Raw genomic sequence first — 12211 nt, 5'->3', positions numbered from 1 at the left:
ATAATATGTAATAATGGTCTTAATAATATGGGCCTTTATCATATTTTATACATAGATAGACTAAGGCCATAAAATAAAGAAAGGCGGAATGAATGAAAGAGAATTCTTACGAATAGGTCCTTTGAATGATGAACAAATAGGGATGCATTCATTCATAAAAAATAGGATCAACCCCCATTGCGTATTGATACTTATCGAGTATAGAATAGATCTGCTTCTCTTTTTTCTTCTGAGCCGAATTCTTCCCTTATTACTAATGGAATAGAACAAACATTAATCCTTTCTCCGAAAGAATCCACCGAAAAGGGGAGGTATTCCAATGCAATAAAGTTACATAGTGTCTATTTTTCGTTGATTTGATAAAGGGGTATTTCCATGGGTTTGCCTTGGTATCGTGTTCATACTGTCGTATTGAATGATCCCGGTCGCTTGCTTTCTGTTCATATAATGCATACAGCTCTGGTTGCTGGTTGGGCCGGTTCAATGGCTCTATATGAATTAGCTGTTTTTGATCCCTCCGATCCCGTTCTTGATCCAATGTGGAGACAAGGTATGTTCGTTATACCCTTCATGACTCGTTTAGGAATAACCAATTCATGGGGCGGTTGGAGTATTACGGGGCGGACTATAACAAATCCGGGTATTTGGAGTTACGAAGGTGTGGCCGGAGCACATATTGTGTTTTCTGGCTTGTGCTTCTTGGCAGCTATCTGGCATTGGGTATATTGGGATCTAGAAATTTTTTGTGATGAGCGCACAGGAAAACCCTCTTTGGATTTGCCCAAGATTTTTGGAATTCATTTATTTCTCTCAGGAGTGGCTTGCTTTGGCTTTGGCGCATTTCATGTAACAGGATTGTATGGTCCTGGAATATGGGTGTCCGACCCTTATGGACTAACCGGAAAGGTACAACCTGTAAATCCAGCGTGGGGCGTGGAAGGTTTTGATCCTTTTGTTCCGGGAGGAATAGCCTCTCATCATATTGCAGCAGGGACATTGGGCATATTAGCGGGCTTATTCCATCTTAGTGTCCGTCCGCCCCAACGTTTATACAAAGGATTACGTATGGGAAATATTGAAACCGTCCTTTCCAGTAGTATAGCTGCTGTCTTTTTTGCAGCTTTTGTTGTTACTGGAACTATGTGGTATGGTTCAGCAACTACCCCCATCGAATTATTTGGTCCTACTCGTTATCAATGGGATCAAGGATACTTCCAGCAAGAAATATATCGAAGGGTTAGTGCTGGGTTAGCCGAAAATCAAAGTTTATCAGAAGCTTGGTCTAAAATTCCTGAAAAATTAGCTTTTTATGATTACATTGGCAATAATCCGGCAAAAGGAGGATTATTCAGAGCGGGTTCAATGGACAACGGGGATGGAATAGCCGTTGGGTGGTTAGGACACCCTATCTTTAGAGATAAAGAAGGGCGTGAACTTTTTGTACGTCGTATGCCTACTTTTTTTGAAACATTTCCGGTTGTTTTGGTAGACGGAGACGGAATTGTTAGAGCGGATGTTCCTTTTAGAAGGGCAGAATCGAAGTATAGTGTCGAACAAGTAGGTGTAACTGTTGAGTTCTATGGTGGCGAACTCAATGGAGTGAGTTATAGTGATCCTGCTACTGTGAAAAAATATGCTAGACGTGCTCAATTGGGTGAAATTTTTGAATTAGATCGTGCTACTTTGAAATCCGATGGTGTTTTTCGTAGCAGTCCAAGGGGTTGGTTTACTTTTGGGCATGCTTCGTTTGCTTTGCTTTTCTTCTTCGGACACATTTGGCATGGTGCTAGAACCCTGTTCAGAGATGTTTTTGCCGGTATTGATCCAGATTTGGATGCTCAAGTGGAATTTGGAGCATTCCAAAAACTTGGAGATCCAACTACAAGAAGACAAGTAGTCTGATGCAAGATTGCTTTGTTATTTTTCGCTTCTATTTTCTGTTTGTGATTTGACATAGGCTGCTGTAAAAATCTTGATTAAAATCGCTGCCTTTTCTTTGATTCTTGTTCTTTCGTTATTTTATTCGGGAGATGATTCTAAATAAATAGGTACGGAAGCTATAATTGTAAACCACGATCGAATTTATGGAAGCATTGGTTTATACATTCCTCTTAGTATCTACTCTAGGGATAATTTTTTTCGCTATCTTTTTTCGAGAACCGCCTAAAGTTCCAACTAAAAAAATGAAATGATTTTTCATTATCTCAATTGAAGTAATGAGCCTCCCAATATTATATTGGGAGGCTCATTACTTCAATTAGTCCCCGTGTTCCTCGAATGGATCCCTTAATTGTTGAGAGGGTTGCCCAAAGGCAGTATATAAGGCGTACCCAGTAAAACTTACAAGTAAACCAGATATAGAGATGGCGACTAAAGTTGCTGTTTCCATTATTATATAATTATATAAATAATATATATAAATATAAATATAAATAATATAAATATAAATATAATTTCAAGATCACAATGGATCTATGATAAGATCGTTTATTTACAGCGGAATGATATACAAAGTCAACAGATCTCACTGAATACAAAATAAGATTTATGGCTACACAAACCGTTGAGGGTAGTTCTAGATCTGGTCCAAGACGAACTGTTGTAGGGGATTTTTTGAAACCATTGAATTCGGAATATGGTAAAGTAGCTCCTGGATGGGGAACGACTCCTTTGATGGGTGTCGCAATGGCTTTATTTTCGATATTCTTATCTATTATTTTGGAGATTTATAATTCTTCCGTTTTACTGGATGGAATTTCGCTGAATTAGATTCACAAGAACCACGAAGCCTCGCTTTTCAATACAAAAAGTGAAACTTTTAGTTCTCGGATTTTTTTTAGCCCATTCTATTTTGGTAGTTCGACCGCGAAATTTTTTTTGTTTCTGTATTTCCGGAATATGAGTGTGTGACTTGTTATAATTGATCCTATTGATAGTACAGAAAATGGGTCTGTCCTCTTGATCGAGATAGTTTTATCCCGTCGGATAGCCATTCTAGTATCTGGAGCACGGAATATATGAAATGGATCACGAAGTATTCGAACTATGATTCATACTTAATATTCAAACCTCGCGGCCGGACTCAAAAAAAAAAAAAATTTTCAAAGAAAGAGGTTTTTTATTTATAAATCGAGAAATTTTTTCTTCTTTCAAACTCTCATTTAGTTTATGCTTATTTTGATCAAAGGACAAACCTTTCTTTTCTTTGTATTTTTATTTATTATATCTATTCTATTCATTGAATAAGTGATGATCCAATAATTCTTACTCAAAGAATCTTTGGACTTAGTTTGAAGGTTTTATTGAATCATCGCGGTTCTGGTATGAATCTGAAGTTTCAATTGATTCATAGGGTCTTAACAAGAGAATTCCTATTAAAAATAAAGAAAACAAGAATAAAGCCACATTCCATATAAATAACAAATCAAAGCAAAGAAAAAGAAAAGAAATAAGTAGGTAAATAGAAGATTCAAGAGGCCTGATCAACATAAAGACGAATGCGCCGACTTGATTTTTTGGCATTATAATTACAACTACAAAAAAGAGCTTTCGGATTTTTACTCTTTTGTGTCTTCAGATAAAATTGAATGAAAAGATTAAGAAGTTTCAAACTTTCTATTCCATATCCGTTTCAGCTATTATTTGGGTGTTTTTGTTTGAGCTGTACGAGATGAAATTCTCATATACGGTTCTCAGGGGGGGAGTCCTCTTGGTTTACCTATCTCAATAAAGTCTATGATTGGTTCGAAGAACGCCTCGAGATTCAGGCGATTGCAGATGATATAACTAGTAAATATGTTCCTCCTCATGTTAACATATTTTATTGTCTAGGAGGAATTACGCTTACTTGTTTTTTGGTACAAGTAGCTACAGGATTTGCTATGACTTTTTACTATCGTCCAACCGTTACTGAGGCTTTTACTTCTGTTCAATACATAATGACTGAAGCTAACTTTGGTTGGTTAATCCGATCAGTTCATCGATGGTCGGCAAGTATGATGGTCTTAATGATGATCCTGCACGTATTTCGTGTCTATCTCACTGGTGGTTTTAAAAAACCTCGCGAATTGACTTGGGTTACAGGCGTGGTTCTGGCTGTGTTGACTGCATCTTTTGGTGTAACAGGTTATTCCTTACCTTGGGACCAAATTGGTTATTGGGCAGTCAAAATCGTAACAGGCGTTCCGGAAGCTATTCCGGTAATAGGATCGCCTTTGGTAGAGTTATTGCGTGGAAGTGCTAGTGTGGGACAATCCACTTTGACCCGTTTTTATAGTTTACACACTTTTGTATTACCCCTTCTTACTGCTGTATTTATGTTAATGCATTTCCTAATGATACGTAAGCAAGGCATTTCTGGTCCTTTATAGAGAATATAGACCATAGCTATATTGTAACCAATCATTTATCTTATTACTTGCCAATCATTTATCTTATTACTTGGGGGAGGAACAATAGTATTTCATTGCTACAAATATGGATTGTTGAAAAAAAAAAAAAAATAAGACATGTATTTGGATATTTCCTTTCAACTCCACAATATTCTATTATTTATTTGATATGACATGAATAGTTGAAGGGAATTCCCCGAAGAGAAAATGGATTATGGGAGTGTGTGACTTGAACTATTGATTGGGCCATGCAGAAATATGCCTTTATCTGCTACATTGGAATTCACAACCAAATGTGTCTTTGTTCCAACCACCGTGTAAGCCCCATACAAAGGATAGGCTGGTTCGCTTGAAGAGAATCTTTTCTATGATCAGACCTGACGATGTCGTGTATGAACAGGGCTCCGTAAGATCCAGTAGAATAAGTGATTTGGCATAATGCAAATTAGATTTTATTTATTTATTTTTATTTTTTTTTTACTTTCTTATCTTAATAGTATGAAAATACATTCATTTCTTCTGCATCGACCCGATTTATTATTATTATACTATCGGAGTGAAACAAGGGATCTAAAGAAGAGCAAAGGCTAGACTATATTAGTAACAAGTAAATCCTTTGTATGTAAAAAATCTCGATATATTTTTGGGATAAAGGTGAATCGCAAGGCCTAAGACGACCCAGAAAGCACTTGATCACGATCAACTTTGTACGCCTACTTGGGTATTGAGCATTTACCTGTAAAAATGGCATTCCTTGGAATGTATAGTTGCAACTTCGTAAAATGGAATCAGGTAACTTTTTTCTTACATATGAAATCATTCATATATGTGTGGATAACATATAGATTCATTTTATATGTATCCGTTTGTATCCATTTGATTCGATTGATTTTTGCTTGAGCCGGATGATGAAAAATTATCATGTCCGGTTCCTTCGGGGGATGGATCTAGAAAAATTCACCTATCCTAATAACAAAAAAACCTGACTTGAACGATCCTGTATTAAGAGCTAAATTAGCTAAAGGTATGGGTCATAATTATTATGGGGAACCCGCATGGCCCAATGATCTTTTATATATTTTTCCAGTAGTAATTCTCGGTACTATTGCTTGTAACGTAGGCTTAGCGGTTCTAGAACCTTCAATGATTGGTGAACCCGCGGATCCATTTGCAACTCCTTTGGAAATATTACCTGAATGGTATTTCTTTCCTGTATTTCAAATACTTCGTACAGTACCTAACAAGTTATTGGGTGTTCTTTTAATGGTTTCAGTACCTGCGGGATTATTAACAGTACCTTTTTTGGAAAATGTTAATAAATTCCAAAATCCATTTCGTCGTCCAGTAGCGACAACCGTTTTTTTGATTGGTACTGCGGTGGCCCTTTGGTTGGGTATTGGAGCAACATTACCGATTGATAAATCCCTAACTTTAGGTCTTTTTTAAATTGAATCAATTTTAAAATAAAATATCATGATGTGCGTATCTAGGGAGTAGTCACTTCAAAGTCAAAGTGAATTCTCCCTAGATACATTTATTCAATTCTGGTCCCAATATATGGATTGTGCTGAAGGTTCAAAATCCATTTTCGTTTTTTTTTTTTTTTTCTAATTTTCTAAAGTAAAAAAAAAAAAAATGAAATAAATCCTAAATCCAATGGATTTAAAATTTTGGTAAATCAATTTCGCAATGCTTTTCTACTTCTTTTCTAGAATGCCCAATATTTGTTTTACATCTTCTATGCGAAAGTGTTCAATTTTCATAAGGTCTTCTTGACTGTTATTCAAAAGGTCCAATAATGTATGTATATTGGACTTTTTGAGACAATTATAGATCCTGGGAGGCAATTCTGATTGGTCAATAAAAATATATTTCAATGCTATTTCTTTTTTCTTTTTTCTTAGTTTAGCTAATCTATCATGAAAAGGAAAAAAAGGTAAAGTAACGTTGTGTTGATTGTTTTCTAAATGTAAGTTTTCTTCTTCCGCATCTAGAAAGGGAATAAATAAATCAATCAAATTCCGAGAGGCTTCATGAAGTGCTTCTTTAGGAGTTAAACTTCCATTTGTCCATATTTCTAGAAAAAGTATCTCCTGTTTTTCATTATCATTCCCATAACAATGAATACTATGATTCGCATTTCGAACAGGCATGAATACAGCATCTATAGGATAACTTCCGTCGTGAAAGTTCTTTGGCGTTTTTATACCGTATCCTCTATTTCTCTCGATTTGTAATCCAATACACAAATCAATTGGTTCGGTTAGGCTAGCTATATGCTGTGTATTATCAACGATTTCCACAGAAGGCGGTAAGATGATGTCTTGAGCAGTTACATATCCGGGACCCTTGGCACAAATAAAGGCGTTACGAGTTCCATACAAATTACTTCTCAATACAATTGCTTTTAAATTCATTAAAATTTCATGTACTGATTCTTGAATACCTACTATGGTAGAATATTCGTGTGGTATTTTCTCAGATTTTGCACGTGTAATACATGTTCCTTCTATTTCTCCAAGCAAAGCTCTTCGCATCGCAATGCCTATTGTGTCGGCTTGGCCTTTCATAAGTGGAGACAGAATAAAGCGTCCATAATAAAGACGCTTACTATCTGTTCTTGATTCAACACACTTCCACTGCAGTGTCCGAGTAGAGACTTTTACTTTCTCTCGAACCATAGTAATATTATTTTATTTGATCAGATCATTGAATCATTTATTTCTCTTGAAATCTCTTTAGTGTTTATTTCTACACACGTTTTTTTTTAGGAGGTCTACAGCCATTATGTGGCATAGGGGTTACATCCCGTACGAAACTTAATAGTATACCACTTCTACGAATAGCTCGTAATGCTCCATCTCTTCCGAGACCAGGACCTTTTATCAGAACTTCCACTCGTCGCATACCTTGGTCTACTACTGCTCGAATAGCATTTCTCGCTGCGGTTTGAGCAGCAAAAGGAGTCCCTCTTCTTGGACCCTTGAATCCACAAGTACCGGCGGAGGAAGAAGAAATTACCTGACCCCGTACATCTGTAATAGTAACAATGGTATTGTTGAAACTTGCTTGAACATGAATAACTCCTTTTGGTATTCTACGTGCACTTTTCCGTGCACTACTGCGCCCATTCCTACGTGAACCAACTTTTGGTATAGGTTTTGCCATATTTTATCATTTCATAAGGATAAGTCAGAGATATATGGATATATCCATTTCATGTCAAAACAGATCTTCTATTTTTATTTGTTCATCGCTTTCTTTAAGATTAGTTTCTTTTCTTTAACTTTAAGGAGTTCTTTTTAGAATAGAAAGATTATCCTTGTCTCTGTTTATGTCTCGGGTTGGAACAAATTACGACAATTCGTCCCCTCCTACGGATTAGTCGACATTTTTCACAAATTTTACGAACGGAAGCCCTTATTTTCATAGTTGTTATTCCTTAAATTTTTCCGAATCTACTTATTGGAAGAAAATAAGTTTCTTGAAATTTTTGAACCTTGAATTGGATCCCCCTGAAAGGAATCTTGAAGTTGAAAAAACTACCTAATCGTTCGAATCCTTGTTGCGGAGTCTATAAATTATACGCCCCCTGGTTGAATCATAAGCACTTACTTCACTTTTGTTGACTCTATCCCACGGTGGTATACGTATAAAACTCGATCGGACCCTTCCTGAAACATAACCTAGAATCAGATCTTCATTATCTAAAGGAATCTGGAGTGGACGTGATTCACTAATTAAACCTCCATGAATCCATTTTTGTTCTTTTATTCCAGGTAAAACTTCCTTGACGTATCAACTACTGTAGGGCAGGAGGAGTTCTATTAGACAACCCGTGCTTTTTTTTTTCACAAATGGAAAGTTTCGGATTCGGATACAATTCGGATGTTAGACAGATTACCATATATAACACAAAATTTCTCCGCCGATTCCTTCTAGTCGAGCCTCCCGGTCTGTCATTATACCCCGAGAAGTAGAAAGAATTACAATCCCCATCCCGCCTAAAATTCTAGGAATTTGTTGATAGTTAGAATAGATTCGTAGACCGGGTCGACTGATCCGTCGTAAATTTAAAATAGTTCTATATGGTCCTTTCCTATTCCTTCTATGCCGTAGGGTTAAAACCAAAAAATATTTGTTTCTTTCCCGATGTTTCCTTATGTTATCGATAAAACCTTCTCGTAAAAGTATTTTAACAATGTTTTCAGTGATGTTAGTAGATCCTATTCGAATCGTTCCTTTTCTATTCATGTCAGCATTTCGTATAGAAGTTATTATGTCAGCAATAGTGTCCTTACCCATGGTAAACTAAAATTATTGTTGCTCCCGAATTTTGATATAACCAACATGTTCTTTTTTTTTTTTTACTTAGTAAAGGTATATACGTGAGACACAATCTACTAATTAATCTATGTCATTTAAATACTCTAATTTAAATACTATAACTATATTGAATTGAGGTCTCGTCTTATAATACCTCAGGAGCTAATGAAACTATTTTAGTGAAATTTAACTGTCTCAATTCCCCGGCGATCGCACCAAAAATTCGAGTTCCTTTTGGATTTCCTTTTTGATCAATGACAACTGCAGCATTGTCATCATATCGTATTATCATACCGTTGTCGCGTTTGAGTTCTTTACAAGTACGTACAATTACAGCTCTGATCACTTCTGATCTTTCTAGAGGTGCCTTTGGTACTGCTTTCTTGATCACAGCAACAATAACGTCACCAATATGAGCATATCGGCGATTACTAGCTCCTATGACTCGAATACACATTAATTCTCGGGCCCCGCTGTTATCTGCTACATTCAAATGGGTCTGAGGTTGAATCATTTTTTTTAATCTCTTCTTTCAATGGAACAAAGGACGAAGAAAAAAAGAAATATTGTTTGTCAAAAAAAAAAAAAAAAGGAAACCCGCAATTGTTTTTTTTATTCCCAAGACTTCTTTCCTTTGGTTCTATATTCCTATCCTGAAATAATGAATTGAGTTTTTATAGGCATTTTGGACGCCGCTATTGAAATAGCCTTTCTTGCTATATTTTCGGCTACTCCGCTCATTTCATAAAGTATTCTGCCCGGTTTAACGACAGCTACCCAATACTCGGGAGATCCTTTCCCCGAACCCATACGTGTTTCTGTAGATCTTACCGTAACTGGTTTGTCTGGAAATATACGTACCCATATTTTTCCACCACGGCGTACATTTCGTGTCATTGCGCGGCGCCCCGCTTCTATTTGTCTAGATGTAATCCAAGCGGGTTCAAGTGCTTGAAGAGCATATCTACCGAAACAAATGCGATTACCTCGATAAGATATTCCTTTCATTCTTCCTCTATGTTGGTTACGAAATCTGGTTCTTTTTGGGTTATAGTTGATGGTTGTTTATTAATTCCATCTCTACTACAGAACTGGACATGAGAGTTTCTTCTCATCCAGCTCCTCGCGAAAAAAATGACTAAAAAATATTTTATTTTATTCTTAAGATATATAGGTAGTTACTGAATAATAGATTGAATCCTGGGATTCTTTGCTTTGAGATTTTATCTGATCTATTTGAGATTTTATCTGATCTATTATAAATTTGTATATCTTGTTTGGATATATATTGGATATATATATAAGTAATTAAACATGGATTCTATTTATAGATAATGTCTTATCTTGTTTTTGTTATAATGTTATAACGAATCTTTATTTTGTTTTGTCTTTTTTTATCATATTCATCTCGGATCGACAAAAATTTAACAATCAAATAAAATGAAAATAAAATTTTTAAAATGAAAATAAAAAAAAAAAATGAAAATAAAATTTTTAAAATGAAAATAAAATTTTCGCGGGCGAATATTTACTCTTTCAATATCTATTTCAGTTGTCGGGTTAACTCATGACCTCTCAGAATCAGAACAGAATAAAAAGAAATGAAGTGGTCTCTGGTTTGTTCCGCCATCCTACCCGATAAATCATTAGGATTCGTTTTCAATAGAATCCTCTGCATTCACGGGTTCCGTCGTCCCCATCGCTTCTCGATTAATGCTTAGGTCTGAATTCTCCAATGGAGCCTTAATTTAATATTTAATAAAAATTTAATATTTAATAAAAATAAAAATTTAATATTTAATAAATAATATTTAATAAAAAAATTTGTTAATTTGTTCTTTAGTCAACCTTCTCAGTCTTTATTGACTTAAGGCTCTTGATTTTTTCTTCGATGAACAGATATTCATCTAATTATTGATGAATCTCTATTGATGCTCTATTACATTGCTCTTTATGAGATGCTTCGTAGACCTTACATATTGGAATCATATATCATTTCATTTCTATTTCTTTTTCTCTCTTTCTCTCATCCTTCTATTTATCCACATACTTTTTTATTTTGCTTCACAATTTAGATATATTCATAATCAGATTGGTTTTTTTTTACTTAACTTAATGCAAAAAAAAAGATTTCAGTTGCTATAATGATATGACCAATATATCATATCTTGACTGATTCTTTGGATCCAGATAATCCGAAGCGATGAGTTGGTTATTAGTGCTATAGTTATTAACTTATACTGTGGTTCGCCCATTTTTTTTTTTGAATCCTAAGCCTAAAAACCCAACGAGTCGCACACTAAGCATAGCAATTATATCAAATGATCAATCAAATTTTTATTTAACCTTATAGAATATAGAATTTAGAACTGCTCATTTTTTTATTGAACATAAAAAAATGAAAGAATTTGTCATTTTTTGTTCTATCGCAGAATAGAACGTAAAGACAAGTAGAGTCTTATTCTTATTATTCTTCATCTATAAATATCTATAAATATCCAAATTTTGATTCCTAATACCCCATAGATAGTTCGAACTCTATAGGAGCAATACTCAATTTTCGCTCCAATCGTTTGTAGAGGAACCCTACCTTCCCGGATCCATTCGACACGCGCAATTTCTTTTCCGTCGATACGCCCTGCAATTTGTATTTGAATTCCTTTTGTATCTGCTTGCTCAGTTAATTCAATAGCCTTTTTCATTGCTTTTCGAAATGAAACTCGATTCTTTAATTGTCCGGCTATAAATTCGGCAAGAATATTAGGGTGCCCGTAAGGATTTGCAATTCTTGTAATAGCAATCTTGAGTTTTCGGTTCATACAATTAAGTTCTTTTTGCACATTCATCTGTAGTTCTTTGAGTTTTCGCGGCCTATCTTCAATTAATAATTTAGGAAATCCCATATAGATTATGACCCGAATTAGATCAATTCCTTTTTGAATCTCTATACGTGCAATTCCCTCGACACCGGAAGATATTCTCATATTTTTTTGTACATAATTCTTGATATAGTCTCTTATTTTTTTATCTTCTTGTAGACCCTCGGAATAATTTTTAGGTTGTGCAAACCAAAGAGAATGATGACTTTGGGTTGTACCAAGTCTGAAACCAAGTGGATTTATTTTTTGTCCCATAATCCTCCACTGCTATATGTACTATATGTATTAGGATATGTCATATTTGTGTTCTTATTTATCCCTTTTATCCCTACGGGTTTTTTTGAGCATAGCATAAATCTGGCAATTGGTTGATATTCAATATATTTCAATACGATAGTTATATGACAAGTGGGTCTTTTTATCAGATAACTCCGTCCTCTAGCTCGAGGTTTTAGTCTTTTCAGAGTAGTTCCCTCATTTACTGCGGCTTGACTAATGACTAAACTCGCTTCATCGAAACCCCTATTGTGACTAGCATTTGCTGCTGCAGAATAAACCAAATTTAAAATGGGATAACATGCTCGATAAGGCATGAGTCCTAGTATCATAAGTGCT

At 35.2% G+C, this 12211-nt stretch overlaps 1 protein-coding gene across 1 annotated transcript; it reads left to right on the top strand.

Moving 5' to 3' along the window:
- The first annotated feature begins 2492 nt into the window (after nt 1-2492).
- On the top strand, nt 2493-6007 carry LOC149509835 (cytochrome b6). Its single transcript, XM_089757654.1, has 2 exons — nt 2493-2904; nt 3729-6007. Exons 1-2 carry the CDS (start codon nt 2899-2901, stop codon nt 4368-4370), a joined length of 648 nt encoding a protein of 215 aa, XP_089613780.1. The 5' UTR covers nt 2493-2898; the 3' UTR covers nt 4371-6007.
- The last annotated feature ends 6204 nt before the right edge of the window (nt 6008-12211 follow it).

This window comes from Durio zibethinus, unplaced genomic scaffold (genome assembly GCF_047325235.1).
Source record: "Durio zibethinus cultivar Kanyao isolate XHJ-2024 unplaced genomic scaffold, ASM4732523v1 HiC_scaffold_105, whole genome shotgun sequence".
Lineage (NCBI taxonomy): Eukaryota > Viridiplantae > Streptophyta > Magnoliopsida > Malvales > Malvaceae > Durio > Durio zibethinus.
This window is presented reverse-complemented; position numbering and strand designations above follow the sequence as displayed.